The sequence below is a fragment of the Cygnus atratus genome, chromosome Z (assembly GCF_013377495.2).
Source record: "Cygnus atratus isolate AKBS03 ecotype Queensland, Australia chromosome Z, CAtr_DNAZoo_HiC_assembly, whole genome shotgun sequence".
NCBI classification, from domain to species: Eukaryota; Metazoa; Chordata; class Aves; order Anseriformes; family Anatidae; genus Cygnus; species Cygnus atratus.
Genome location: NC_066396.1, coordinates 34,011,604 through 34,037,768, shown reverse-complemented (window position 1 = coordinate 34,037,768; position 26,165 = coordinate 34,011,604). Strand labels below are relative to the sequence as shown.

The following is a 26,165-nucleotide window of genomic DNA, read 5'->3' as shown; positions in this document are numbered from 1 at the left end:
ACTTTGTTGAATATCAGTTAAATGTGTTTCTAAGTTTTTGAGTTCTCAAAATTATTTTATGTTAAAGCATGTTTCAAAGTGATTTATATCATTAGTAACTTCTATTACATCTGCAAACAAAATTTGTAATCTTTAATATTTCAAAATTTTCTTTAAACACTGTGTACACACATCATATACATATACATACATATTTATATACAACTTATGGGTCTATCTGAATTTTCTGTTTTTAACTGGTACAGTGTATGTAAAGTAGTTGAAAGCTGCAACGATTCATTTTCATAATATCAACGGTTTTAACATTCTTAAAGTAAGAGGTACTTCTTATCAAGAGTAAGTTTTCAATGTGTCTTTCCAGAGAAAATTCTTTGCTTCGGCTTTCCTTTCATAGTCAACTAACAGCTATTATGTTGAGAGTGGCATCGCGGTAGCAAACAATAGCGTTAATGAGGAAGACTTGCCCAGGAGGTCACAAATTGGGTTCTCCTAGCTTTTTCCTGGTTGCAGAACAAGATGTTGTTAGTGATCAAAGATTGTGGGCATTGTCTTCTTGAAAAATCAGTGGTTCTGCCATGGTAGTTGAAAAATTTAAAATAAAATAAAATAAAATAAAATAAAATAAAATAAAAAATAAAATAAAATTAAATTAAAATAAAATAAAATAAAAATCGTATAGAGAGTAGGTTTACTTTTGTTTCCATAGTGTCAATTTTACAAGAAAAACTGCCGGTACTTGAAGTAAATTAAACATTATTTTTATAAAGGTGAAGGAGCTTTTAAGAGCTATTTGATTTAAGAGCTATTTTTAATTTAAAAGGCAGAGAAAGAGAAAATAATCCATGAACAGGACAGTAAAAACATTATCTTAAAATGAGTAAAGTAGCTTGTACATCAGGAATATTTACAACCTCTGTTACTGGGTGGGAGTGTTATTATGTCCATACTCACTACAAGAATAAAGCAACAGAGGTTATGTTTGTTTCCTCAGCAAGTGTAAACTGGGGTGGCTTAGAAAATCAGTGCTGTACAAAAAAAAATAATAATAATAATAATATGGATGCATTTGATCCTGGAATTTTATCAGAGATCTAGGATTTTTCTTTTAAAACAGCTTTAGACTAATTTTCAACTTGCTCATTAGTTTCTTCAAAAATATTCAGTCTAGCAGATGATAAAGTTTCTAATTTGGGCAGAGTATTTTGACATTTTTTATTTTTTTTTAATCTCTGGATATGGCTTTTTTTTGCTTAATAATGTAATTGTAAAAAAAAAAAAAATCTTATAGGTTCTTTGTCTTTTATTTTGAAAAATATAATGTGGCAAGACCTATTAATTAATCAACACACTTAGGGCTAGTATAGTCATCTGCCAGTGAAAGATGTAAATGCAAAAGGGTATTTTTCATATATGCATAACACTTATTTAGTTACTGAAATTAACAATAAAATTAACCTCTTAGAGCACGATTTTGTCCAGGAGCTATTATTTGTACTTGTCCTATTCCAATGTTACTGAATAAGAGGCTTCAGTATTAGTTTTGAAACTGCTCAGGTCCTCTGAATATCAGAAATTGCAGGTTCAGTATTCTGTATGATCTGGCCTATCTTCAGTTACCAAAAGAGTTGCTATTTAGTACCTTAGGAATAATAGGTGTCTGCATTGTCTATTTTTCCAGTCATGGGATGTTCACAAGATTGAAATTCAGTGCACGTGCAACTTTTTTTAGGCACTTGTCCTTTTTGTCTATATGGATAGAATTTTTGTTTCTGTGCTATACACATTGATAAATTTGAAAAGGTTCTTCATTTGTCCTTTTAACTACTTTCATGCAAACTGTATCAAACTTGGTCACAGTTGTAAGTGAGTTAATGATTTTATCTCAGTTCAAAACCATTCCCCAAATGGATCTATAACTAAATTAATATATCTCACCTATTAAACCATCCTAAGGTTACAAATATAGACTATAATAGTCATAAAAAGGAGATGCCATAACCTAAATGGTTCTAAATCAACAACTTATCTTAAATTGTTATATTTCAAATACCTCCTTAATCTTATTGCATTAGAAATTGTGAATAGTTTTCTGATTTATGCAGTTAAGGTTACAATATTTATTTCATTTTCCAGGCCAAGTTCTTTGAATTCTCAGTGTTAATAAAGTTCTATAGCTCTGCATTTTTCCTTGGATTTTGGATGACTTTCTGTAGGGTAATTTAATAAATGACTAAAATGTACTCTAAACTCTGTATAATTAGTTTGGCTTTTTAATTAGATTTTCTCACAGTATCCCATAAGGGTCTTTTACCACAACTATCTCTTGGAATTACATCTCTTAGCAATGATTCTTAGATTTTATTTTTCTTCCCCTTCTGAAGGGAAGAAAAATAAAAGGGTAGTCAAGTACCTAAAGTATTTTCTAGTTACTTAAGGGTTGTTTGTGGCAGTACAGAGTACTTGGAGCATCATGTGAGCTTGGAAATAATGGTATATGCATTCATTATATAATATTCTATGTAGCAACAACATTGTGTGTTTGTTGTCATGCTTTTTGTCTCTGTTTCCAAAGTCAGCCTTACTATTTGTAGTGCCTACTCCATGTTTGACTGGTAGTCACCCCACTGAGCTTTGAGTTAATCCTGAATACTTCCCATATGACATCTGGTGGGCTGTTCTGGTGTAGAGGATGTTGGATAAACAGCCTGAAGTTTTGGGAAGAAGTGAGGCAGGAGGGGCTGTGGAGGTGAAGTCTGAACTCTGTTGCTGGTCCCTGTGGGTCACTGCAGAGCTGGTGGGGACAATCTAACCATAGATTAGAATTCTGCTTTTCAAATGGTAGAACACATATTTTTTAATTTCCAGGAATTGTACTGAGTTGTTTTGCTTTATGCTCATAAAAGGTTGGATACATGTAAGTAAATGAGGCTAGTTGCACACAGCAATAAAAAAAATCCATCAACTTGTTTGCATATAGACTTTATTTATTTATTTATTTATTTATTTATTTATCCATCCTCCTGACGTGCTTGAAGTTACAAGGGCAGGTAGATACATCCCTCCTGTCTTCTGTCTAACCTCCCTCCTGTTTAGGAAAAGAAAATCATCAAGGTTATTAAATACCACAGAATGTGAGGACTGGGCAGATAAACTGTTTGCAGTACTCAAGAAGTTTTATGGGTATCGGGGTGAGAAAAATGACTTATTCCGTCTGAAGGATTTCTGAACTCATGATATTTCAGTTGGCTAAAAGTTTTTGCATGCCTTTTTTCTCTTAAGTATATCAATGTGTTTTTTTTTTTTGAGAAATGCAAAATAAAATAATGTAATGTATTAGAAAAATAGAGAATGAACAAGGAAATAATTCAACTGCCATTGGAAGAAATTTATTCTTGTTTTGCTGTCACTTTTCTAAATTGGAATATCATTTAGTGTTTTGCTCACCAGCTTGCAGTATTGAAAATATAATTGGGAGAAATTCTAGTCTAGTTCCTCTTATTTTTTTCACAGCCAATCAGAAAGTATAGTGTAATGAGATGGTTTGGCTGCAGTGAAATAGCACAACAGCACAACAGAGTGTTAGATTAGCCTCGGGCATGGCTGCTGATAGGATAACCAGTGTCACAGTCTGGTAGACTGGTTTCTGCAACATTGGAGGTGTGCCTGTAAAAATAACATTGGAGATATATAGGCTGATCTGAAGATAAGAGATTACCAAGTGTTTGTACACTGAAATGTTCTACTCTTATATAAAATTTTCATACATAAACTGCTTTTCTACACTTGATGAAAGAAACAAAAGCTTCTACACTTGAGAAAGAAACAAAAATAAAACCGAGGTTAAGTTTTTAAACTTGAAGAGGGCATCTCTCTTCAAACGTTCACCCTGGTTGCTCCTCAAGTTCAGAACACTCACAGCTGCTAAGTGATATGTATATGTGTCTTCGTATAAGACCTCACTGCTTCTCATAAAAGTGAATTCACAAAAAGGGAGTCTTCACACTGACAGTTCCTAGACGTGTCTCAGAGAGTCATCATACAGAACTGGTCATGATGATTTCTTGGTTGATTTTCCTCGCAGGAAAACATTGATCATCAAAACTGATTTTTTTTTTTCATGGAAATAAATCAATTGTTAGGATGGCTTCTCTCTGGTCCAAGATAAAACTTACAATGAGGGAGAATGAGACACTAATAAACTAATGATTTGGAAGGACACATTTCAATAATGGGAGACCCAGATACAAAGTCTAATCTCTGCCTGATGCTGAACAGGAATGCAAGCAAAGTCTTTCTCTGTTCCAGGCATCAAGCATTTGAGACATCAAGCTGTTGAGGTCTTTTTCTCTATTTACTCACAAAAAAAGTCATGATTCCTTTTATGTGAAGAATAAGAATGAGTTAAAATATCTTGATATTTAGGATTCTAGTTTTCCATCCATCCCCAGTGCTAAGCCTTTAGAACAGACATACCAAAGCCACCTTCTTACATGAGATGTGTTTGTGCTTTAGAGTCACCTAGCTGTCCATATTCTGTGTTAGGTGCCTTATTAAGACATAGAATACTAAATATCTACAATGTTAAAGAAAATTCAGCTGAGCACGTCTGAATATTGCTGATGCTGCTGTGCTTGTACAGAGTGGCTCTGCTTGTTCTTCGCAGGCAGTAGCGTAAAACAAAACTATTTCTCCTGAGCACAGTGGAATTTGTCTTGATTCATCATTGTCTTACAACTATCCAATGTGAATTCAAAATCTTACTTAGATTTTCCTGTGTTCTTCACACGAGTGTTCCTACTACTGTAGAAGCAGTGGAGGGTGAGTCCCAACTATATGATGTATGTGGTGTACTCTGGCACCAGAATTAGCTCAGGTACAGCCTCTGGAAAATGATCAGTTCATTTAAAACTCTAGCTTGAAGACATGACTTTAATAGCTTGCTGCTGGTGCTATGGACTCCATAGCTTTCCTGCTTTCACTACACTTCCATAAACATTTGAACATGGTTTTATCTTGATTTCTCTAGAGGCAATGCAACAGTAATGAGTTGTAAATGATCTTAAAAGATTGCTGTCTGCAGGACTGTACCATGTAAGGGAAGAACAGTGAAAACAAGCTGTACAAAATATATTAATAAGTAGAGATAAAGAATAAATTGGATTAAAATAAATTTAATATTTGTTTATGGCTTCTTCATACCCTGCTCTTCAGCGTGTTTCATGAGCAAGAAAGAGGAGCTGCCATGATGTGGTATTGTACAAGAAAGTAGATCAGGCCGACAAGAAACAGGCCAGTAGATATTTGAGCTTGCCCTGGACCACTGCCTGATTCCATATGAGTTCTCCTAACAAGTGGCTTGCTGACTGGTGTGTCAATGTGACAGTCATCCAGGGAGATGACTGGCTCAAAGGCCACTTCAGACTGAGGAAGAGGGTCTTTGCTTGATGAGGAAATTGCCAAAACTCATGTCTCATTAGTGTTTCCTAAGGTTCTTAGGAAGCAAACAACAGTTTAATTAAAGGCTGATGTAAACACATTTCTGCACACTTTCCCTGCAGCATTTTATCACATTAGAATTGATCAAAATTGTTGCCTTGGGCTGTCTTGAACAGATATACATCTGGAGCACCATTTGTGCAAGCTGCTGATGAGCAGACTACATACGCTATGCTTCACAGCAGCTCCACTTCCTTCCTATGTAGTCAGATTTACCTTGTTGGGCAATGAGATGATATAACTCCTGTTTATTTGAAAAAGCCATTATTTCTTTGATGAGATGTTTTAAATTTAACACATACTACTGTTTGGGTCTGTGCATACTGTATCTTCACAGTCATATGAGAATACAGAAAAGAATGATTTGGAATAGGATGGAGAATTAAAAAAAAAAAGAAGCCCATTGTTTACATTTGAAGGAAATTCTAGGCAGTACAGCACACAGTGTGTTCTGATTAATGCTGACCTTTTGATAACTTTGTCCAGGTGTTTTTGGCATCTTTCTGCTCTTCATATATACTTAGCATTTTTCCAAAAGTCTAAAAATAAATCACACTGTTAACTGTTTTATTTTCATTCTCCGTGTAATAACAATTGGAATCTCATTCCTGAAACTTTGACGCAAACTTGAGAGCAAGTGGCCTATTTTTGAGACCTCTTGTCGGTCACTCGTTATACAATTAGCAGTATAAAACTAAGCTTCACGAGCAACTAGACGATATCTCATGAAGTGGAAAAAAATCATGCATTCAAAATGAGAAAACGTGTGTTTTCCATTATGTAAAATCTACTGGCAAAATTACATGTAATCTCACTTTTGCTTTAATTCATTCTGCTTTGCTTGAAGTCACTGCCTTCTGAGGAGCAAAACTAAAGATAGTGAAAAACTACTTTGCCTACCCCACCCCCCGCCCCCATTTTCATTTTTGTTACGGGTAACTCTCCAAAGATCTGTAACTAGTATGCTTTCTTAAAACTGCTATAAACCACCTCTCTTGGTCAAGGAGAAGATGGCTTCAGCCTTTCCTCCTAACTTGTACAATCAGTTATTGTTCTGGCTGTCCTGTCAGCTGCATCTGTTACTCCACAGTAAAAGGAGCATGAGTGCTCTTCTGTGATGTCAGGGCACACACAGGGAGAGCAGCAGGGGGAAGTGGCTATCTGAATTACTTCACAATGCCAAGGGCATTGTTCTAACAGAGTGCACTCCAGCCATTACTCTTTTCAGTTGCCTGTGCTATATACAAGACTTCTGAACGTACTTCCTGGTGGTGTGCCACACAATGTACATTAAAGTCTCTGTTCTGGCGGGTAACGAATATTTTTCTGGCAGTGCTGAATTTTCTACTAATGACTACCAGTGGCATTCACCTTGATGAGGAAACAGTCTTCTGCATGAGATGTTCATTGTGTTTACTTTGTAACGTGCTGTCTGTCTTCAGTGTGTTGACTACAATTCTTTTCTCTGTAAAGTAGGAGCAGAGAAAAAAATGACACATTTTTAAAGCAAATGCCAGGGTTATCATAGTCACCAATCTCCTTTTCAGTATATTCTTTTCAAATTAGTGATGCCCGTGGGGGGCTAATGGATACTCTGATTGCATTGCACTTCATATAGCATTCTTCTTCTGAGCAACTAAAATATTTTGGTTTTGAAAAACACAACAACTTTTGCTTGTTTAATGAAGTAACAGTCACCAACCAAATTAAATCTCCGCTGCATTCCAGCAATCAGAGCTGCTGATGCATGCAGAACTTCAGGAGCTAGGCAGCTCTTTCTTTCACAAGTTCTTTTGCTGAATATGGGCTTTACGTAAGGAAGAGATTTTCCACCTCCAACCCATGGTGTTTTTTGGTGTTGATGTTGTTTTTGTTTGTTTGTTTTGTTTTGTTTTGTTTTTCCTTAGGGAGACTCAACTGCATATTTTTAATTTGAAATAAAATTCAACTCTTTGTACCTTCTCTTGTTTGCAATAGGCTATACATGGTGAAGTCAATAAGATATGTGGTTACTTGTGACTTCTGTGACAAGTACTGATGAGCAGAGAGCTGTAGTGGGAGGCTGTGTCTACAGGCTGTTGGGAACACTGTTTCTCAGACTGTAACACTGCAGTGAGACAGATTGTACAGGCGATGAACAATGTACAAAAACAGTCGTTGTTTGATTTTGTCCTGTAACTCTTATAAAACCCTACTTCTTTTGTGGAGGGATGAGAATATTTTTGCTCTGATGAAACTAGGACCTTATATTAAGAAGCTAGGGCTGTTATGCAAGCAGAAAACAAAAAAACATAACAAAATATTTCAAAGTCATTCCAGAATTAATGTCTCCTTTTGTCATGGGTTGCTTATGCAAAACTTAGTTTAAAGGAATTAAGTCTTACAATATTAGAAAGGATTTCTTAGCTTAGAAGAATGTGTTCCAAAACTCTAACCATTTGGCACTTGCATTTTTGCTGCCTGCTGGTAGATTCAAAGAAATAAAATACCTCTCCATTTTCTTTCTCAGCAGCAATTAATTTGCAAAGTTTCTATAAGACAGCTAGAGGTGCCCCTCTCTGTAGTCAGTGTTTATGATAACAACAGAAATTTGTGATAGAACAGTATAATAAAAAACATACAGCAGCCTTTGTCATATCTGTTAAAATTCAGTGAGTGCTGAATGGCTTTAATGTAAAGCCATTGCTTACTCCTGTTGACTACTTCCCTGAATAAAATCCTTTCTCAGTAGCCTTTCTGAGGAGGTAAATGTTACAGGGTATCAGCAGACATTGCAGCCAGGACCAAAGGAAAATGGGGAAGCTGAAGGGAGGCAGTGGCGGGGGTGCAGGGTCTGCTCTGGGCCTGGTGGCAGTGCCTCTGCAGAGCTCAGCAGTGGTGGCAGGGCAGCTGGGTGAATCGATCTCTCAGTTCGAGGGTAAGGCTCTCACTGTCAAACCCCACAGTTAAACTACAGCCTGTTCAGAAAGCACTGGTCCAATTTGGTCTCAGTAAGGTGCTCCCATTTCATGGGGATCTTCCAAGAAGATTTTTTGTCCCCCAGAATAATACAATACAGTGTGTTAGTATTAGATGTACCAAAATCACTTTAAGGATGAACATGGTACACGTAGGAAAGTCAGCTGCAATATGGCCCCAATCCAGTAAAGTACTTAAGAAATGAGCTTTACTTTAAACATGTGTTAGTCCCATTGATTGGAAATGAAACCTGCTTATGATACTGATTTGTGTCCTATAAAAATATTAAAATTAACTTCGAAATAATTTACTTCGGTGCAAAGTGAAACAAATGTCTCTTAATTTAAATTTTTGGAAGGAATTCAGCGTTTTTTTCTTTGCTTTATGCAGTATCAGTAACCCTGTATGATAGAAATTATTTGTTTGTCCCTTCTATTGTGTTATCTTCATGTATTGAGCTCTGAAGAGATGGTTTTGTTGATAGGGAAGGAAGAGGTGGGAAGGCCCTACTTGAGACATGGAAAACATGAAATAGAGAAGTGAAAGTATCCTTTATTCTTAGGAAGGTTACATTGTTTCACTATGGTTTTGGAAAGGGCAAGGGAAAGGTTTTGAAATAACAAAATAATACATACCATAAAACAGCATGTGTATAGCAGTTGCCCTACACACCTGAGTGTAGGCGTTCCATTAAAAAATGCAATAACCATTACATGGCTGTTGAAGGAGCAGATGATTTGGTGATGTTATGGGGAGTTGTGAAGTGTCTAGGGAGGTTCTGAAGACATTCATTTCTTCACTGTTTGGCTTGTCTGGTATGAAAGGAATGTAGTTTCTGTTTTGCAGGACAAAGACCAGTTAGTGGATTATTATTCTTTCTCAAGTTGGGAAGTGATAGTTTAAAATTAGTTTATTGGTCACAGGGGAGTTGGGTCACCAAGCAATATTTATGTAAGAACTGCAAAAATAAACATCTTCAGTTTACAAAATCATGTGTTCTGAGATGGACTTCTAAGCTAATGTCACTGTTTTTATTTATTTATTTATTTATTTACTTATTTATTTATATTTTTCTATTTTTTTCTGGTTGTTTTGCTTGTTTGATTTTAATGTATTTATTTACTTTTATTATTGCAGATATGTCTTCTCCTACAATGAAGAAACCTGAAAAGCCTTTGTTTAGTCCTACTTCTCCCCAGGATTCTTCACCAAGACTGAGCACTTTTCCCCAGCATCACCACCCAGGAATCCCAGGAGTTGCACAGAGTGGTGAGGGCTATGGAGGAGGAAGAAATTCCTCCCTGTCTGTGTTGTGTGTTATCCTTTCCTATTCTCTGAATGTGATGCCTTTTTTCAGAATTACTTGGAGACCTAACCCCATTTATATTACTGGTGAGAGTAGAAACAGAATTGAATATGTTACGGAGGTAACCTTGCAGAAATGCTCATTAAACTCAGTTCAGGTATTTTTACTGCTGCAAGTCACTAAAGGGATTTAGGATTAGCCAGTGAATAAAACAAGCTGTAAACTACAACAAGAAAGTGACAAAGGAAAAATACTTGCAGTCTTTTCTCCTTCCACTTGCATCCTTTTTTATTATTGTTGCTATGATTTTATTGTAGTTAAATATCAGAATAGGTAGGATTTCAAACACAAAAGAAATCATAATCACGTTCATTATGTGATACATTATGTAAAATAAATACCAGTGCTTCTTTTCAATGCTCTGTCTAAAGAGGCAGAGTTCTGATGAATGTTTTTCAGCCACTGTATTTTTGAAACCCGTAGTAAATCCATACTAAAATTTCACTTAAATTGTAAAGGAAATGTGATGGACTGCATGTTATCTTGAGAGCTTGAGAGGAATGACAGAGAAATTCCAGCATCAGGGTCTGTTTAATTTTAGAAGTGAGAGTGACCCTGATTCTTCATATGAGAACATGATACTCAGACGTCTCTCCTCAGTGGCTCATCATGACTCCTTATAAATTGTATATAAAGGGATTCATTTATTGAGCAGAGCTGGGTGACTTGAGGAGTGAAGCAGATCTGAGCATTGTCTTTTATTTAACATGCAGTTATTCTTTGAGAAGTATCTGTTTTGTGATTTCTCTGATGATTTCAAAGTCCTATCTTTTAATTCAGATGTGAGGACTACTTTCCCCTTACCATCCACTTTGCATTGTGAAAGTTAACCAGAACTCTTTCTGGTCTCTGTAAGGTTTCCACTATACTCAGTCACATCAGAGATGATGGATGAAATGGAGTGGATAGATTTCTACTCATTTGTGTTTGTTTTGCACAATTCTCCCATATTAGAGCAGTAACTAATGTTTTACGATTAAACTGAGCTGATGGGTTTGTGATTAAGATGAGTCTGTCACAAAATAAGTTTCTGTGATTATTTTTGACCCTACACTTATGTGTAGACATTTATATTTGCTTTAGTGTATAATTTTTAGATGTATGTGTTCAAGAGGCAACATACAATTGTAACTTAATTCTGCAGATCAGCTATTTACTCATCAGGAAATCTGATTGCTATCTGCATAGCCTTTTCTATTCTGTCAGTGAGCAATGGTTTTGAGATTTGCAAGGTTTTGACTCCAAAGTACAGCAATTTTGGAACTTTCTACTGCAAAGACAAGTTTTCATTTGATCCCATCTAAAAAATAGCGAGCCATTAAAAAATTTAGCTGAAAAAAAACAAAGGCAAGGGAGGTGGTCCAGCAGAGCACTGTTGGTGTGCTTGTGCTGATGAACTGTGATGTGATATTTGTGAGCAGTCTGTAAAATACCTTGCTTACACTGATCTGATTTTGTACCCTCCCACTAATGAAAGCCGGCACAGTGTTGTCTTTTCTCCGCTTCCCTTGAAGTCAGCAGCCCCTTTTTACCAAGTCACAAAGTAGGTGCCCACTGGATGTGTGGCCAGGGGGGAAAGCGGTTGTCTGTGCAGCCTGGGAGAGGAACGCTCTCCAGTTCCAGCTGGACAATGCAGCCACGGCAGGACATGCTGTACATTCCTTTCACTGTGAAAACATTGCTGGTTGTTTAGACATGACATATAGTCTATAGATAGAGAAGTGTGTGTTTGTAGGGGCTGGGAAGAAAAAGAATGCAAAGAAAAATATGTACAGGGTAGATCCCTTTTTGTTTGCTAGAGATATTTCCATTGGGTGGACTGGTTTCCCAGGCCCCGAAGTTGAATGTTCATTAGCATTTTCACAAAGGTCATCTAATTATTCATGGCATTATTGCTGAGTAGTTATTACTTCATCCCCATATGAACCAGGTAGAGTGCAATACAGTGAGAAATTACTATTTCTTAGTACTTTGTGATTCTCTGTTGGAATAATGTGAACAAAAGTGTAGATTTTATTTATTTAGTAAAATATTTCTTTTGTTTACTTGGGCTCTAGATAGGAAAATTTTCTAGATAGGAAAATTTTATAGTTGAAATGTGTTTTATGCTGGAGAGTAATTACTGTTTGAAGGAAAAAAAAAAAAAAGGCATAGCCCACAAAATCGAGAGTAAGATACTGCATTTATGAATTTGAAGCAGAAGCACTGTGCAGTGCCTGGGATGGTGTGAGGGGAGGACGTAGAAGATATTCTGTAAAGATACCATGAAGCAAGAGTACAGTGTACTGACTTATTTTTTTTGCTGTAACACAGAGATGAAGAATTTTAGAAGAAACAAGATGCGAAGTAATTTTAATGTTATTTTATCTTCTCCAGTCATCTCAACTAGAACTCCACCTTCACCTTCACCATTGCCATTTCCAGCACAAGCTATTCTCCCTCCTGCCCCGTCTAGCTACTTCTCTCATCCAACGATCAGATATCCTCCCCACCTGAATCCTCAGGATACTCTGAAGAATTATGTACCTTCTTACGACCCGTCCAGTCCACAGACTAGCCAGGTACTGTAAAACCAAGTGAACCCTCCAAAAGAAATCCTCTGTGGAATGTGTATCTTTCAGGGCATTTAGACCAATATCTCACTATTTCTGGTCTCAGAGCAAGCTGAGAGATGGAGCACTTTTCCTGTTCAACATGGTTGAATAAAGGGAGTAGGATATTCATATCTACTCACTGTTGCTCTGTCAAGCACAAGAAAAATATTTGCACTGAGTGACCCAGCAGCCATTCCCAGTCCTGCACCCCTCCTGCAGGCTGGGCACCTCCATGACCAGACAGCAGGGAGTTGTCCCCGCTGGCTTGAGTGCCAGGATGGAGGTGAAGCTCCTGCTGCAGGATAGGGTGCTGCATATGCTGATATGTACGTGCACATGTATGCACACACGCAGACATACAGGTATGTTTACAGACCAGCAATTAAAATAAACTCTGGCAAGGTAATGCAATGTTTCACAGACACCTGACATTGCACACATACAACAACATTACCATAGTGAGCACAGCACAGACCCCTGGAGTTGATTTTCCTTCCTTCTCTAGAAAACACGCAGTAACAGATGAGTTCCTGGCTGCTACACTGATTCAGGCTTGTCTCTGATATGGGAAATTAACGTGGTATTCATTAGAGAAGTAATTTGTAAAGGACTGTGTGCAAAACTACTTTCCATGATAACATCGGCACCTAGCATTAACTTGTGATCTGTATGATGGGATAAACTGCAGCTGAGCCTTGGTCTGTCAATCCTTGGAGTATTTCCAGTGTCAGTGTAATGTAATCTTTGCTGGTTGGGCTGGTATCTGTTTTTGATGCCTTGTCTGAAATGCTTCTGTGGAGTCCTGTAGCTTGTGCTCCAGCATGTTTTTTGGAGAGGCTTGGGAAAGCAAGTTGAAGTGATAGCAGTCAGATTTTCCTGCTCCTAAGAATTAGGTTCCTTTGGAAGGGCTGTCTTATCAGGGTTGAGGGGATTACGACAATAGCATTTTATATATATTTTTTTCCCCACAAATAATGACAGGCCTTTTCAGTAAGAGTTTCAGGCACAAGAGCAGTAGAACTTGAGACTGAATCAAAGTTTCTATGTTGAATTCTGTGTTGAATAAGTGATAAGGCCCCTCTGGGCTGTTCAGAAGGTCATTGTGGCTATTGTCCCCACAAGCAAATGCTCCAGTCCAGCTACATGACTTTCTATGTGTTAAAAAAAAAAAAAAAAAAAAAAAAAAGGAGCGTGTCCATAAAATCAAAATTTACTTCGAAGGGAGAGTCCTCCCAATGTGACTTTTGTTGGTTACAATATTAATGCAAATTAAACAAAAAAGTGAAAATCAACTACATCAGCTTTAGAACACAAATTGCTATCTGTAGATGAATTGAAAGTCTTTCAGTCCCATATAGCATTTTTGCTGAGACTCAGCTGGGAACATTGCACGCAGGACCTGATTTTAATTTGTGTAAAATTTCCATGAGTAACAAAGTCTAATTAAGACATCCATTAAAAGTCCTTAACGTTAATTCAGTGTTGAAAATCTTAGAGTTCTATTGGATTTTTTTTTTAAACTGATGTCTTAATTAGGCACTATTAAGGGAAAAAATATGCAAATTAAAATCAGGCCCTTAGTGTTCTGTATTTCTTTAATTATTCAGTGTTTCTTTTACTTAGATTTTTATTTCTTATATATATTAAAAGAGCAGATTAGGTGATAATCTCACTGGATTGTTCAGTGTTCTGGTTTCGATCATTACTGAAAAAAATACAAAAAAATCTAAATGAAGTATCTGACTTTATTTCAGACAAGTGTGTCATCTTTTGTTTTTAATATTGGGAAATGTATTCACTGAGTAGAATAAGCACTTTCAAGTCTTCGCCCAAGAAAAGTCTTACTCTCTTCCCTTATCTTCCCTTAAAAGATTTGTCTTTAAACCTTAAAAGACAAAATTTTACTCTCCTGATCATTTCACAGTAGTAGTGGACTGAAAACATTTCCTACTCTTGTGTTGTAGTACCATAGGGAATAACAGGACAAACTGGCTTCAATTTACTGCTTTTGCCACCTTTCATAACCTTTATATTAGGCTAATGTTTTTCATTTCATTTGATGTTTGATTTAGTTCTTGAAAAGAAGGGCCGGGGTTAAAAAACACCAAGTATGGGATTCCAGGCATCTGCACCAGCTATTCTCTGCAATTTGTTCTCATTAATCACTATTATTAATGGAATCTCTTTTAAATTTAATTCTTGAAAGTTCACCTCTGAGAAATGCCCTATATTAGAGGATTTGCATACATAGTCAAAATATCTCCAAACAGAGCTGTTAAAGGATGGCTGTACAAAACAATGATTTTTTTTTTTTGCTTAGAAAAAGAAGCAGCCGTTTGTGAAGTTTCAGTGACAAAAGAGAATTGTTCTGATACAATGGCATGCTTTGAGCCAAACCAGTTTTTCTCTTCTAAATAAAACATGAATTTTTATTCAAACAAATTTAATTATTGTAAAATGCAAAACTGCATCTGTAGGAATACCACATCAAATTTAATTATACTTTCCCACCTCAAAACATATTCATTTGGATTTCAAAAGGAGAACTATGATGATAGTTTTAATTTCAGCTTTAGAAATAGAAAGAATGGATACCCTGACAGCATTTACCTAAAATGAACCGTTCCTCCCCAACATCTTTCAGTAATACACTAATTTAGATTGTTACGACAAGCAACTGAGATGCCTTGTACTCCCCACAGCAATTTTGAGATTAATTACATTACTACTGCACTGATTATAGTGAGACAGTCATGCTATTCAATGGAATACTTTAAGTAAAATTAGTTTAAAGCTATAGAACTCCCATAGGTTTCCACAGGGGGAAACAGTGGGCATTTCCTTGACATAATGTTAAATACTCCAAATTATGTGTGATGAACAGTCGGGAAGTTCAAATAGGCCCTTTGGCTGTAGTTAAAAATGATGCAACAATGGATGATCCTAAACAAAATATCCATGGCTTTCAGTTTCATGAGTATCTGTTTATTATCCCCTGTTCAATCTGGAGAATAAATAAACAAATATATTGAACAGAAATGGATCTTATCAGTTATAGAGCTGGACTTGCCTCCAACTAAGAAAAGTTCCTGAGATTTTGAGAATTGCTGTACTTTCCACTAATTAAGTAATTCTGCTGAGACATTTTTATTGTATTTATTTTAACTTTTTTCATCTTAGCATGTGACTTGATGAGATTTTTTGTGTGAGTATATATCTGTATTGTGATGGTGTGCTGGTCTCTCTAGTTAAATTAATACTGGTTACTCATTGTATGTTTCATCAAAAACTAGTCATGTGGTATGTGTTTAATCCACCTACATTATTTATGCATCTAAAGTATATTGTGGTCTTCAAAACTACCCCAAATTTTGAACATGTATTTACTTTTTGAATGATTGTAGCTGGATGCTTGAATGTTTTATATGACTTGGAAAAATTTACTTTGTGTGTGTGTGTATGTACTCATGTACATGCACACATACGGATTTGCACACACTTAAAATGCATTACTACTTTAGAGTGTATGAAACAATACATAATATCAAGATCAGACTTCCAACCAGGCTGAACAAATCACCAAGTGCAACAAAAATTATGTGGCTGAAGACAAATCCAACAGCTCCAAACTTAATGCCCCATCAAGTTAAAGGGAATTGTTTCCTGATTACAGTGTGGTGAATCACAGAAGGGTCAGCAAGTATAATTAAGGAGATGATGGTAAAGCAACCAGTTAAGGTGAATCATACTGAAGTGTGTCCCGGCATCAGTGAGATTTTTTTTTCTGACTGAGCCAGGCAAACAGAAGTGGAAAATCTTGTAAACCTTTTGAGTTTGGATTATGAAGGGCACAGTTTACAGGTCAATTTAAATCAGATTCTGTGATATTGTTGATGAAATATGCAGATCCCAGCAGCATGGTAAAACTGCTTCGAGTCTGGGGGAATGAACTATGAGACTGTTTTTCTCTTAACAATAAATGCCTTGTTATATGCTAAGGTGCAAGTGAGCAACTGTCCATATATTGACTAAAATTCCCAGGTAATTAAAACATACTTTGGTGCAATGTGGGCTTGTTTGCAGCTTTATCTTTTAACAGTTTTATCTTTGTCTGAAGCCAGAAATATCTGAACTGCTAGAGAAGAGCTGCTTCTGGAAGCCGGTGAGGCCACTTGTTTTCCTCTCATAATTGATTGGGATATTCATTTTTTTGTTTGTTTTTCAAAGATAGACACACTTTTAAGGAATTCCAGGAAGATGCTTTGTCATTCTTCAGCACAATAGCTGCAGTCATCTGGCAATGAGGATGGAATCTTGTGAGGGTCTGTTTGGGCAAAGGGTTTCCAATTGATTCTTAGAGAATACTAGCAGAGTAAGCCAGCACAAGTGATATGTATGCATGTGGTTTCTTTGGTATAGGTAGCAACTTTACTTACAGACATTTAATAGTTTCAGCTTCTTATGTGAGTCCTTCCTTCTAATTTTTAAGTAATTTCTGGAAATTAAATAATGCAATGTGCTTTTCTTAATTGTAATTGGGAGGCAGAGAGAGAGCACTAGTTTAGGTTTGTACTGACAAGGGATATAAAAATTTAATTGCAATTGTAAATGATTACTTTGTATTTATTTTGCTCATGTTTAGTTTATTAAATGTAGAGTTATAAATCTCTGGATTATGTGAAATACCATGAAGTCCAAAGATATCTTTTGAACATTTATCTGGGAAGAAATTTGCTTTCCCATGCTTGTATAACATGAACTTGCCCTGTTAAGACAAATATCAAAGGAAAACTGAGTATTTCCTTTTGCTTTATATGGCAACAAATAATCCAGATTTCATGAGCTCACAGGTAAAGCTGTAGTTCAGGGCAGAGGACTCTTCACCTAGAATGTCTTTTGATATCCATGTCTGAATGCTGGCTGCGGAAGTTCTGCAGCTGCTCTCAGTTTCAGCTGCATTGTATCGAGAGGAAAGTGTTTTCTCAAATGGATGAGATTCAGAACTTTATAGATCAAAGTCAACACCCTGATTGCTTTCAGAAAATAGTACAGAAATGATGTTGTCAGCCAAGAACTGGCAATAACATGTTTTTTTCTGAAGCTAATTCCTCCAAGCAGACAGGTAGCTGCGTGTCACACCACCTGAAGCTTTTGTGTGGGATCTCCCGGTGAGGTCTGTGTAGGATGTGTTGTAGCAATCAGTTATTGAGGTTGCAAGGATATGGAAACTTCACTGAGATACATCCTTAAGAAAAGTTGTGAGGGGCACATAAAAGGGCAAAATATGTTTCTGTTGTGACCATAGTGTCCAGTAGCACGAAAAGAAGAGGGGGAAAGAAAAAAAAGTCTGCATAGCCTTGCTTCTTGTTAAACAAGTACATTATGGAACCTATAAGTTTCAACATGAGGAGAAACTTCCCTACAGTATCTTCTACAGTCTCAATGGCAGCAATCTGTTAATGTCAAAATTTCTTGGTTTGCAGATTATTAAAGACACTGTTGCATTACTCAGATAGGTAATGTCTTCTACACATTTTTTGAAACTGTCTCCTGTACCATTGAGCTATCTCCCATGCAAGACATTGGATGGGTGCAGGTGGCGTAATATTAGGGTGTCTTATGCAAAACCTCCAGTTTTGTAAAAGTCTTCGACTTTCTTTTTCTTGTAGATTTTCTGAAACATCCATAACCCCCTGTAGATATCACAGACCACAGTGGCATGGGCTTTCTGACAGAATTGATCAGTTATGAACTCCAGGTTCATAGATAACTTTTAAAGCAAAATATTTTGTATATGAGCAGAGGAGCAAAATATGTAGAACAGTTTCTACAGCTTCATCAACAAAATGAATTCAATCAGTGGTCTCAAAACTACTCTATGATAGGATTTTGGAGTGATATTCATCGCCACTGTACATATAATTGAAAACCTACAGTATAAAGGTACTGGTATTTGGGAAAATCTGTGAACAACAGTCTGAGAGGAAATTGATTACTGATTATAAATCTGTTAATAAAATCCTAGCAGTGAAAACAGCTACACTAAATCCTGATTTTAAGAACGCCCATATTCATATCTGTTAAAAATTTCTGTTCAGACTTCAGACCTAAGGATTAACTGAAATTGTGTGTAGTACAGACAATCAGATATTAACTGCCTGATTATTCTACAGTTATGTCACATTTATGACAGTGAATATAACCTGTGACTCTGGGCACATAAATGGGTTAATCTGTTGTAATTCAAGACACTATGATATTAAAAATATGGAAAATGTAACACATCTAAAAATCAAATTAGCCTCTAGTCCAACAATAAAAATATGTTTACCTGCATAAACCGGGGCTACATTGACATTGTAGTTGCCTCTTTCCTTCTCATTTTCAACTGCACAGCTTGTTTATTTAGCACAGCTTTCGTCCTGCAATTTGTGTGAGGTTTATGCCTCAGGCATAATAGTTCTGTTTGTGAATCCATTATACAGATGTGTTGATGCCCCATTTGATGGTAACAGTTGATTTTTCACCTGTAATGCATTAGTGTGAAGAATCTCTTCAAAGAAAGTTAGAACTAAATCCTAGAACTTGTATTAAACAAGGACAAAATTATTTTATGTTAAATGATGTGCTATAAAAAATTGAACTTGTAATTTAAGTGGATACTGTTCAAATAGATATATAGTTTCTACGCTAAAATACCTTTTAACAGAACTGCAAAAGTTAAAATGGGAACAGGTCACAGAATTGTTTTCTAGCGCCCAGTTTTTAATAAAATTATGAATTATGAATTTAAGAGGGCTATTTCAGCACAAAAGGTCTCCCATTTTTCAACAAAAGCTTAAAGTGGGACAGAGGACTTGAGATGTCCAGGAAAGCTGGTCTTCTTGAGCTTGTACCACTATCAATTTCCATGCTCTACTGTCCAGACTTTTATTTTAAAAGCTTTTAGTTTTGTGTTTGCAAAGATAACTACGTATGTGTGAGCTGAGTATAAACCAATGCAGCACTGTCAGAGTGAGCCTGAAGACAGGCCTAAACAATAACTCTGAGACAATTAAATGATCTGTTTATTTAAGATTGTTTCATGATCTTAGGCTGCAAACTTATTACAGTAACTTAAACATCAGTACTTACAACTGCTTCACTGTTTCTCACTGCAAGCAAGACAAGTATGAATGTTCAAGATTTGTTAGGAGTAACAGAATTTAAGAGAGTACAAGGCTTTTTCATACATTCTGTTTTCAAATATAACACACCTAGGAAAAACACTGAAGTTTTAAGAGAATTTCACATATGCCATTTCTCATGACAAGTTGTGGTAGATGGAAAACCTCTGTTCACACCTGAAAAACTGCTGAGCATTTTGTTGAAGAAGAATTATATATGTAGAAGTCCTGATAGGTATTCACTTACCTACAGCTGAGTTTAGTTTAATGTTTAAATACAGGAAGCATTTGGTATGAAAGGGAAGTTAGACATGGTGCACCAAGCTCTGTCACCTATCCCTTCCTGTCTTACCTTGCTTGTCAAGCAGTAACACGTGAACAGTTACTGCAATATGCAGTACTTGACATTAATGCAAATTTTCAAATCAGATGTTTTGATACAAATGTGAAAGCAGAGGTTAAGTACTTAAAAAAGGAAAGGAATAGATGTCAGAGACTACAAAAATAAAAGTAGAATAAAGTGCAGACAGAAGGTACTTGGGGAAATGTGACAATATGTAATAAGATTGTTAAGAGGCAGATAAGTTATAATTCCATTTGAAATCTAATGTACCGTCAGACTTTGAAATGTTAGTACCATAAGGAGTAAACTTACTAAAGTAACAAGTTTTCCTTTTTCTTTGGAGGTTTGTTTGATTTTTCTGTTTAGAAATTACAGATCCTGGTTTCCCTGTATTATGTCTTTTCTCAGTTTTACATTTAGCACAGATATGGAACAATGGCTACCATTTAAGAACATAATTAAAAAAAAAAAAAAGTAATAGAAATGTAGTTACTTGGGATGTCACAAACCATATCCACTAAAATTGCTAGAAAATTCCTCATAGATTTCAGAAAGGACAGGATTTCACCCTCACTTTTGATGAAGTGGGGAGATGTACTGCACTGCTGTTTTGTAGGGAAAATATGGTTTACATGAGAATGGATTTTAAGTATATTCTGTCTTTTCTTGTAATTCAGCAGGGAAAGGGTTTGCTGTTTTGGACAATATATACATGGACTAAGCTGGAGTCCATGTGAGACATTGCATTCCTATTGACTGGGATCGCTAGGGAACAATAGAAGGTGATACATTGCTGTAAATTGTCCTGGACTCCAGCTGTGTCCATTTAATTAATTTGAGTCTGGCTTTGGAGACAGAGCTGCTTTTGGAAGCTGATGACACTGGCTGTTTTAATCCATAAATTCCTTGGAATCTTCTTTCTTAGTTTCTAATAAAAGCTGATCATTTTAGTAAGAGAATCACAGTTGTTTCTGGGGTATGCTAGCATACCACATGAACTAAACATCCTAAGGTAGCTCTTCTGTCACAGGACTGTGACTCCACCTGGGAGCCACCAGATGCAACTGAGACCTCCATCAGACTGCATGGATGGCTTGGCTGCCCGGGAGGAGAGGGGGCTTACCGCTATGGCAGGCTTCCCAGAAACATACCAAAGGTCCAGTCCAAAGCAGAGCAAGTTGTGTAACTCTTAGAGATTTTCTGAATTTGTCAGTTAAAATTTTCACTTTCCTCTAAAGCAAGTAGAGACAGAATTCTGGTCAATAAGACCCCTAGTTTTAGGGGTGTCAGGTGTTTAAAATAGAGCCCATAAGATAAAAATCCCTAAACCACTGCTATGATGGATCTCAAAGAAATAAACGTATTGGCACTTACTTAATTTTTGACTATTTGCTGAAATATAAAGATTTAATTTGTAGCAGATGCTGAGTAAATTTTTAGAGCATGCTATTCTCTAGAAGTTGCCTTTCGTATATTCTGCCACATCTCATTTTCATTTCAAGTGTATATAGTAAAAGAAAATATATCTATGTATTAGGTTTCGCCCACTGAATAAAACTCTTGGTAACATACCGGTTATCTAGAAATTTAAAATGTGAAGTTATTGACATTCCTTTGAATCAGTGCTGCTTTCTTATTTTGAAACTACTTTGACAGCTGACTCTCATTCACCCACCCATTATGAAACTCCTAGTAATAACTTTTCAATTTAAGCAATGAGGAACATTAATGAAAAGTGGTAAATACCATCCAATTCATATATTTACGTGATCTTGGAACTGCATGGCTCCTTTGAGCCACCTCATAGTTGTGTTTCGGAGGTGATTTTTTTCATTTTGTAGTAGTAGAATTAGATTAATTTGGGAGCAGTTTGTTGGCCTTTTCTCATTCATACACAGTTTTGATATTATTTTTCATTTATTATTATTATTCATAAATCATTGTAATTTTATCGGGGGAATTAATCCGGTAATCACTCATGTTACTGTGAATATAGGATTGGTCTCCATTTGTGCTTATACTTTTCAGTGTTTTCTTCTACTTTAATTTTAGATGTTCTAAAGAATGAGGCTCTGTCTCCTTTGGGGGCATTTTCAAAGATCATACTGCCAGGAAGTATTTTCCTGTTATTCATTTTAAATTTCCTCCTTCTCCCTTTCATTCCATTACTCCTGGTTTATACTTCCTGTTCTTTCCAAATAATTCCTTCCTCTTCTGTGTGTTTATACTCTACACATACTTGCAGTAATCAACTCAGCCCACAGTTATTATTTCATTACTATAGCCATGCTTACCTCTTTTAACCTTTCCTTGAATTAGTTGAATCAAGTTCTTTATCAGTCCATTTCTTTTATGAGTTGTCTCAAATTTGACAGTATCCTTCTGATAATAAGATTCCCAGTAATTTTCATTTTGTTTGCCTGTATTTTAAAAAACCTATGATTCACAGAGCACACAGTTTAAAACAAAAGTTTTCAGGCACGACTGAAAATACTAGATTACTTGCTGACTTTTTCTGCAAGTTATTTACCATTGGAGTATTTACTGTACTGCAGAATGTCTAAGGCATGTTCAAACATTGTATAAATATATACGTTTAGCAGTGAACATTGCCAAATTCAGATGTGCCTATATGCAGAAGGTAAAACATTACCCTGATGACCTGTACCATAAAGTCACATGCAGACCTCCTCTTGTACATACTGTGATTTGATCTCTGAAAGAGGCAGCTTTGTTGACTACAGTCTCAACTTGCAAAGTTTCCATTGTGACACACTTCTGTGTAGGATGCTTTTTGGCAGGTGGCTTTTGGCTGGAGGTTATGATGTATGCAATACAGTGAGTTGTATCCTAACCCTCTCCCCTGCTCTAAAAAGTGAATTATTAGTTAGCCTTCCAGTATGGGTAATCTCTGTGGACAACTGTGGTCAAGTCTTGGTTACACTCCAAGCCGGAGTGGTATGGCATGTGAAAATAGAGGTTTTGCATCATTCATTTGCTCTTAATAGTTAGTACATCATGGCCTATGCCTGGTCAATTTAATCCTGCTGTCGTGGGTCTTAGTATGGTTCATAGCCATTGTATGAACAGCAACTATATTTTGAAATGGTCTGATATATGCTGCATCCAGAGAGAGAGAAAGCTCACCAAAAGGTACTGCTTTTACATACATAATACCTATCTGAGGAGGGCTCTGCTGCATAATGAAAAGCTCTCATAGAAGTACATAAATTTGTTAAAACAGCACATTCCAGCAAAAAGGTACTACCCAGCAAATAGGTACTACAGTGATGGGCATTCTGAAAAACCCTAAGATAGGTGGGTAGGTTCCTTAAACACAATGTTTGTTTCACAAGGAATTCTTTTGGTTTTGTTTTGTAGCCTAACAGCAGTGGTCAAGTAGTAGGGAAAGTGCCTGGCCATTTTACTCCAGTTTTGGCACCCTCTCCCCATCACAGTGCGGTGCGACCTGTGACCCTGACCATGACAGATACTAAACCCATCACTACATCCACTGAAGGTGAGGCATCTTCACCTACAGCAACCAGTAAGTATTTCTCTAGGAAACAAAAAATGTCCATCGAAGATTCAATATACCAAATTGAGGCCAGAAAAGGTGCCTTTTCCTACTATTTGACCAAGTGGATGCTCATCATTTACATGGAGAGCAAATATGTGATCCGACTGCAAGCTTTTCCTCTCCAAATGTTAACTAATGTATCATGTTACATGAACTAATACTTGTGACATGACAACCAAAATGAAAGGGAAAAGTCTGCGTATTTGACCACTATTCAAGAAAAAGAAAACATGATCTTTCATCTAAGGTGGACGTTGTAAAGACATTGAGAAGCACACTGAGACAGAAAGGTATTACAATGACCCACAGATGGAATTCCAAACAGAGATTGGATAATTTGCTCCTCAATGAGTTTTCCTACAGAAATCAAGCCTTGTTTCAATGCATACTGAATCCGAGCTATGATAATTGCATGCCAATATAAGTTGTGTCATTTTTAGCAAAAATAAATGATGTGGCAAAAGAAAAATTTAATTCCTTGTCATTTTTGCAGTGGATAATATATTCACTGCTCTTTTTTTTTTTTAATTATTATTGTTAAAATAATTAAAAAAAAAAAGAGCTTTAAAGTTTAAAGCTCTGTTACTATAAGTCCACGACCATATTATTTATCCTATTCTCGTCAATGGAACTGCAATTTTGCAACTAAGAACAAAGATATAACTAGGAATAGGATAACTTTTTCTCTTTTAATTATTCATCTTATGCTCAATGATGCATTAGGTTGTCTTTTCATTATCTTCTCCATATCTGTTGACTTTGAACTTTTATTTGGACTGGAGATGTGTTGCCAGTATTTATCAGATGTGAAGATTTAGGAGACACTTCTGATCATATGATTTGGTAGAAAAGGGTCATATGATTTGGAAGAAAAGTCACTATTCATTAATAATATGAATGTCCTTAGCATCCATTACATTTAAATGACTCACTTTAGAAGCAATTAGTGTTTGAACTGTGAATCTAGTTCCTAATTTTTGGATTGCCATTAACTGAGACCGTAAACATTTTTATTTTATTTTTAAGTGTATATACTACTTTGAAACATCTGATTAGAACAGGAAGCAGAGATGAGACTCTAATGCATATGAGTGTTCAAGATTTAAACTGGTTATGTGTTTATTATAAAAGGATAGAAGTAGCTTCTGTACAAATTACTGCTTAATTATAAATTTATAATTATATAGATTAATTTGTGGAAGTGTTTTTTCTGTTCTTTTTGTGTAGCAGAAAATTTGTGAAAGGGTTAAGTGGTACAGTGTATCTGTACCCTGTCTGGTGGCATATGGTGCAGTTCTTGTACCTCTTGAGAAGAGTTAGTTTTAGCAGCAAACCTAAAGCAGTTTATAAGCTGTTGCTCTAAATTTTTGGTCTACAATAGGTGAGAAAACCAGGTTCATGCATAGTTCCAAGTATTCATGATTTCATCCTTTTTCCTGTTTGACATGATTGTGCCTGACACATATATATGCCTCAGATGAGGTCAGAGTCTCCAATACAAATGGTAAAAAGAACAAATACTGTGTCAGGTCTGCATTGGGATGCTGGCTGGTAATCTGACCATATTAATGATTATTACAGGAAATCAAAGCTAATCTGTTCATTAATTATTGTCCCACTAGTAATGGGAAAATTTGGACTATATTTTCAGATGAAGTTGTCATTCAGTTTCTTTTGAATTTCATTGGAACTTAGGCACTCAATTTACCCTGTGAACCTTAGAAAATCTCTGCTTCAGTATTTGAAATAATGCTTCCATGTTATATTTGAATCTTCATGCTTCCACAGCAATACCTAAGCAACTTTTTGCCTAAAGATCCAATGTCTGTCACTAGAGCATGTAAATAATGATAAAAAACTGTGTAAAATTTTAAATAGAATGTGCCAATTCTGCACAAAAAGGCATATAAATGCTACATGTTCAGCGTGCTATGCTTCTGAGATCAGTGCAGTTGTGCACGTACCTTGTAAAACATTTTAAAACTGGATTGATGACTGGAAGGGAAAAGTTCTCTTGGTTTGCTGATGAAGAAAAATGCAAAAATGAGGGATCATACACTACTAATATATAAATTATATATGAATCTATACAGATAGTATTATCAATCTTAATATACCCACCACAGAGAGTGTTAATATGCTAAATTGTTTTAAGGCATAATTTTACTTTTATTTGCAAGAACTTATTGATTGATTCAAAACATATATGCTTGGCCAACAAGTTATCATTACTATTCAGTCTGATGAGACTAAAATGACAAATGATTAGCACTGCTTTTCATTCTGAAATGCAAAAGCAGAATTATTTTGAATGAGAACAGCAGATTTTGATAATATTTGGGAAGCCCTGTGGCTGCCACCATAAATTCTTTCTACTATCTGATTCTTTTTTTTTTTATGGTAGTTTTTCAATAAAGTTTTTCAATCAAACCTTTTTACTACAGAAAGGCTGTACCATTATTATTTTTAAACAGACTTAATTTCCTTATATAAGCAATGTGACTGTAATATTAATGGCAATATTTAGTAACTACTCTCATCTAGGTCATCACTGGTTTGTTCAGTTTTATTAGTTATGCTTTGTCTACTAGCAAGTTTCCAAGATATGATGCTGTAAGTTGCAGAGTGGAGATCTCCACACCAGAGTGGAGTAAAATCACAT

At 36.0% G+C, this 26,165-nt stretch overlaps 1 protein-coding gene across 6 annotated transcripts in view; it reads left to right on the top strand.

The window, feature by feature from the left end:
* LOC118259827 (nuclear factor 1 B-type) overlaps positions 1–26,165 on the top strand; it is a 57,622-nt gene that overhangs the window by 8,895 nt on the left and 22,562 nt on the right. For 2 of the 6 annotated variants that reach the window (XM_035569615.2, XM_035569612.2), the window contains exons 3-5: positions 9,592–9,723; positions 12,134–12,381; positions 23,305–23,443. In XM_035569615.2, coding sequence (XP_035425508.1) covers positions 9,592–9,723; positions 12,134–12,381; positions 23,305–23,443 — 519 coding nt within the window. Of the gene's footprint in view, positions 1–9,591; positions 9,724–12,133; positions 12,382–23,304; positions 23,471–26,165 lie in introns of all 6 variants that reach the window. The other 4 variants (XM_035569614.2, XM_035569613.2, XM_035569619.2 and 1 more) reach the window with 4 other exon arrangements.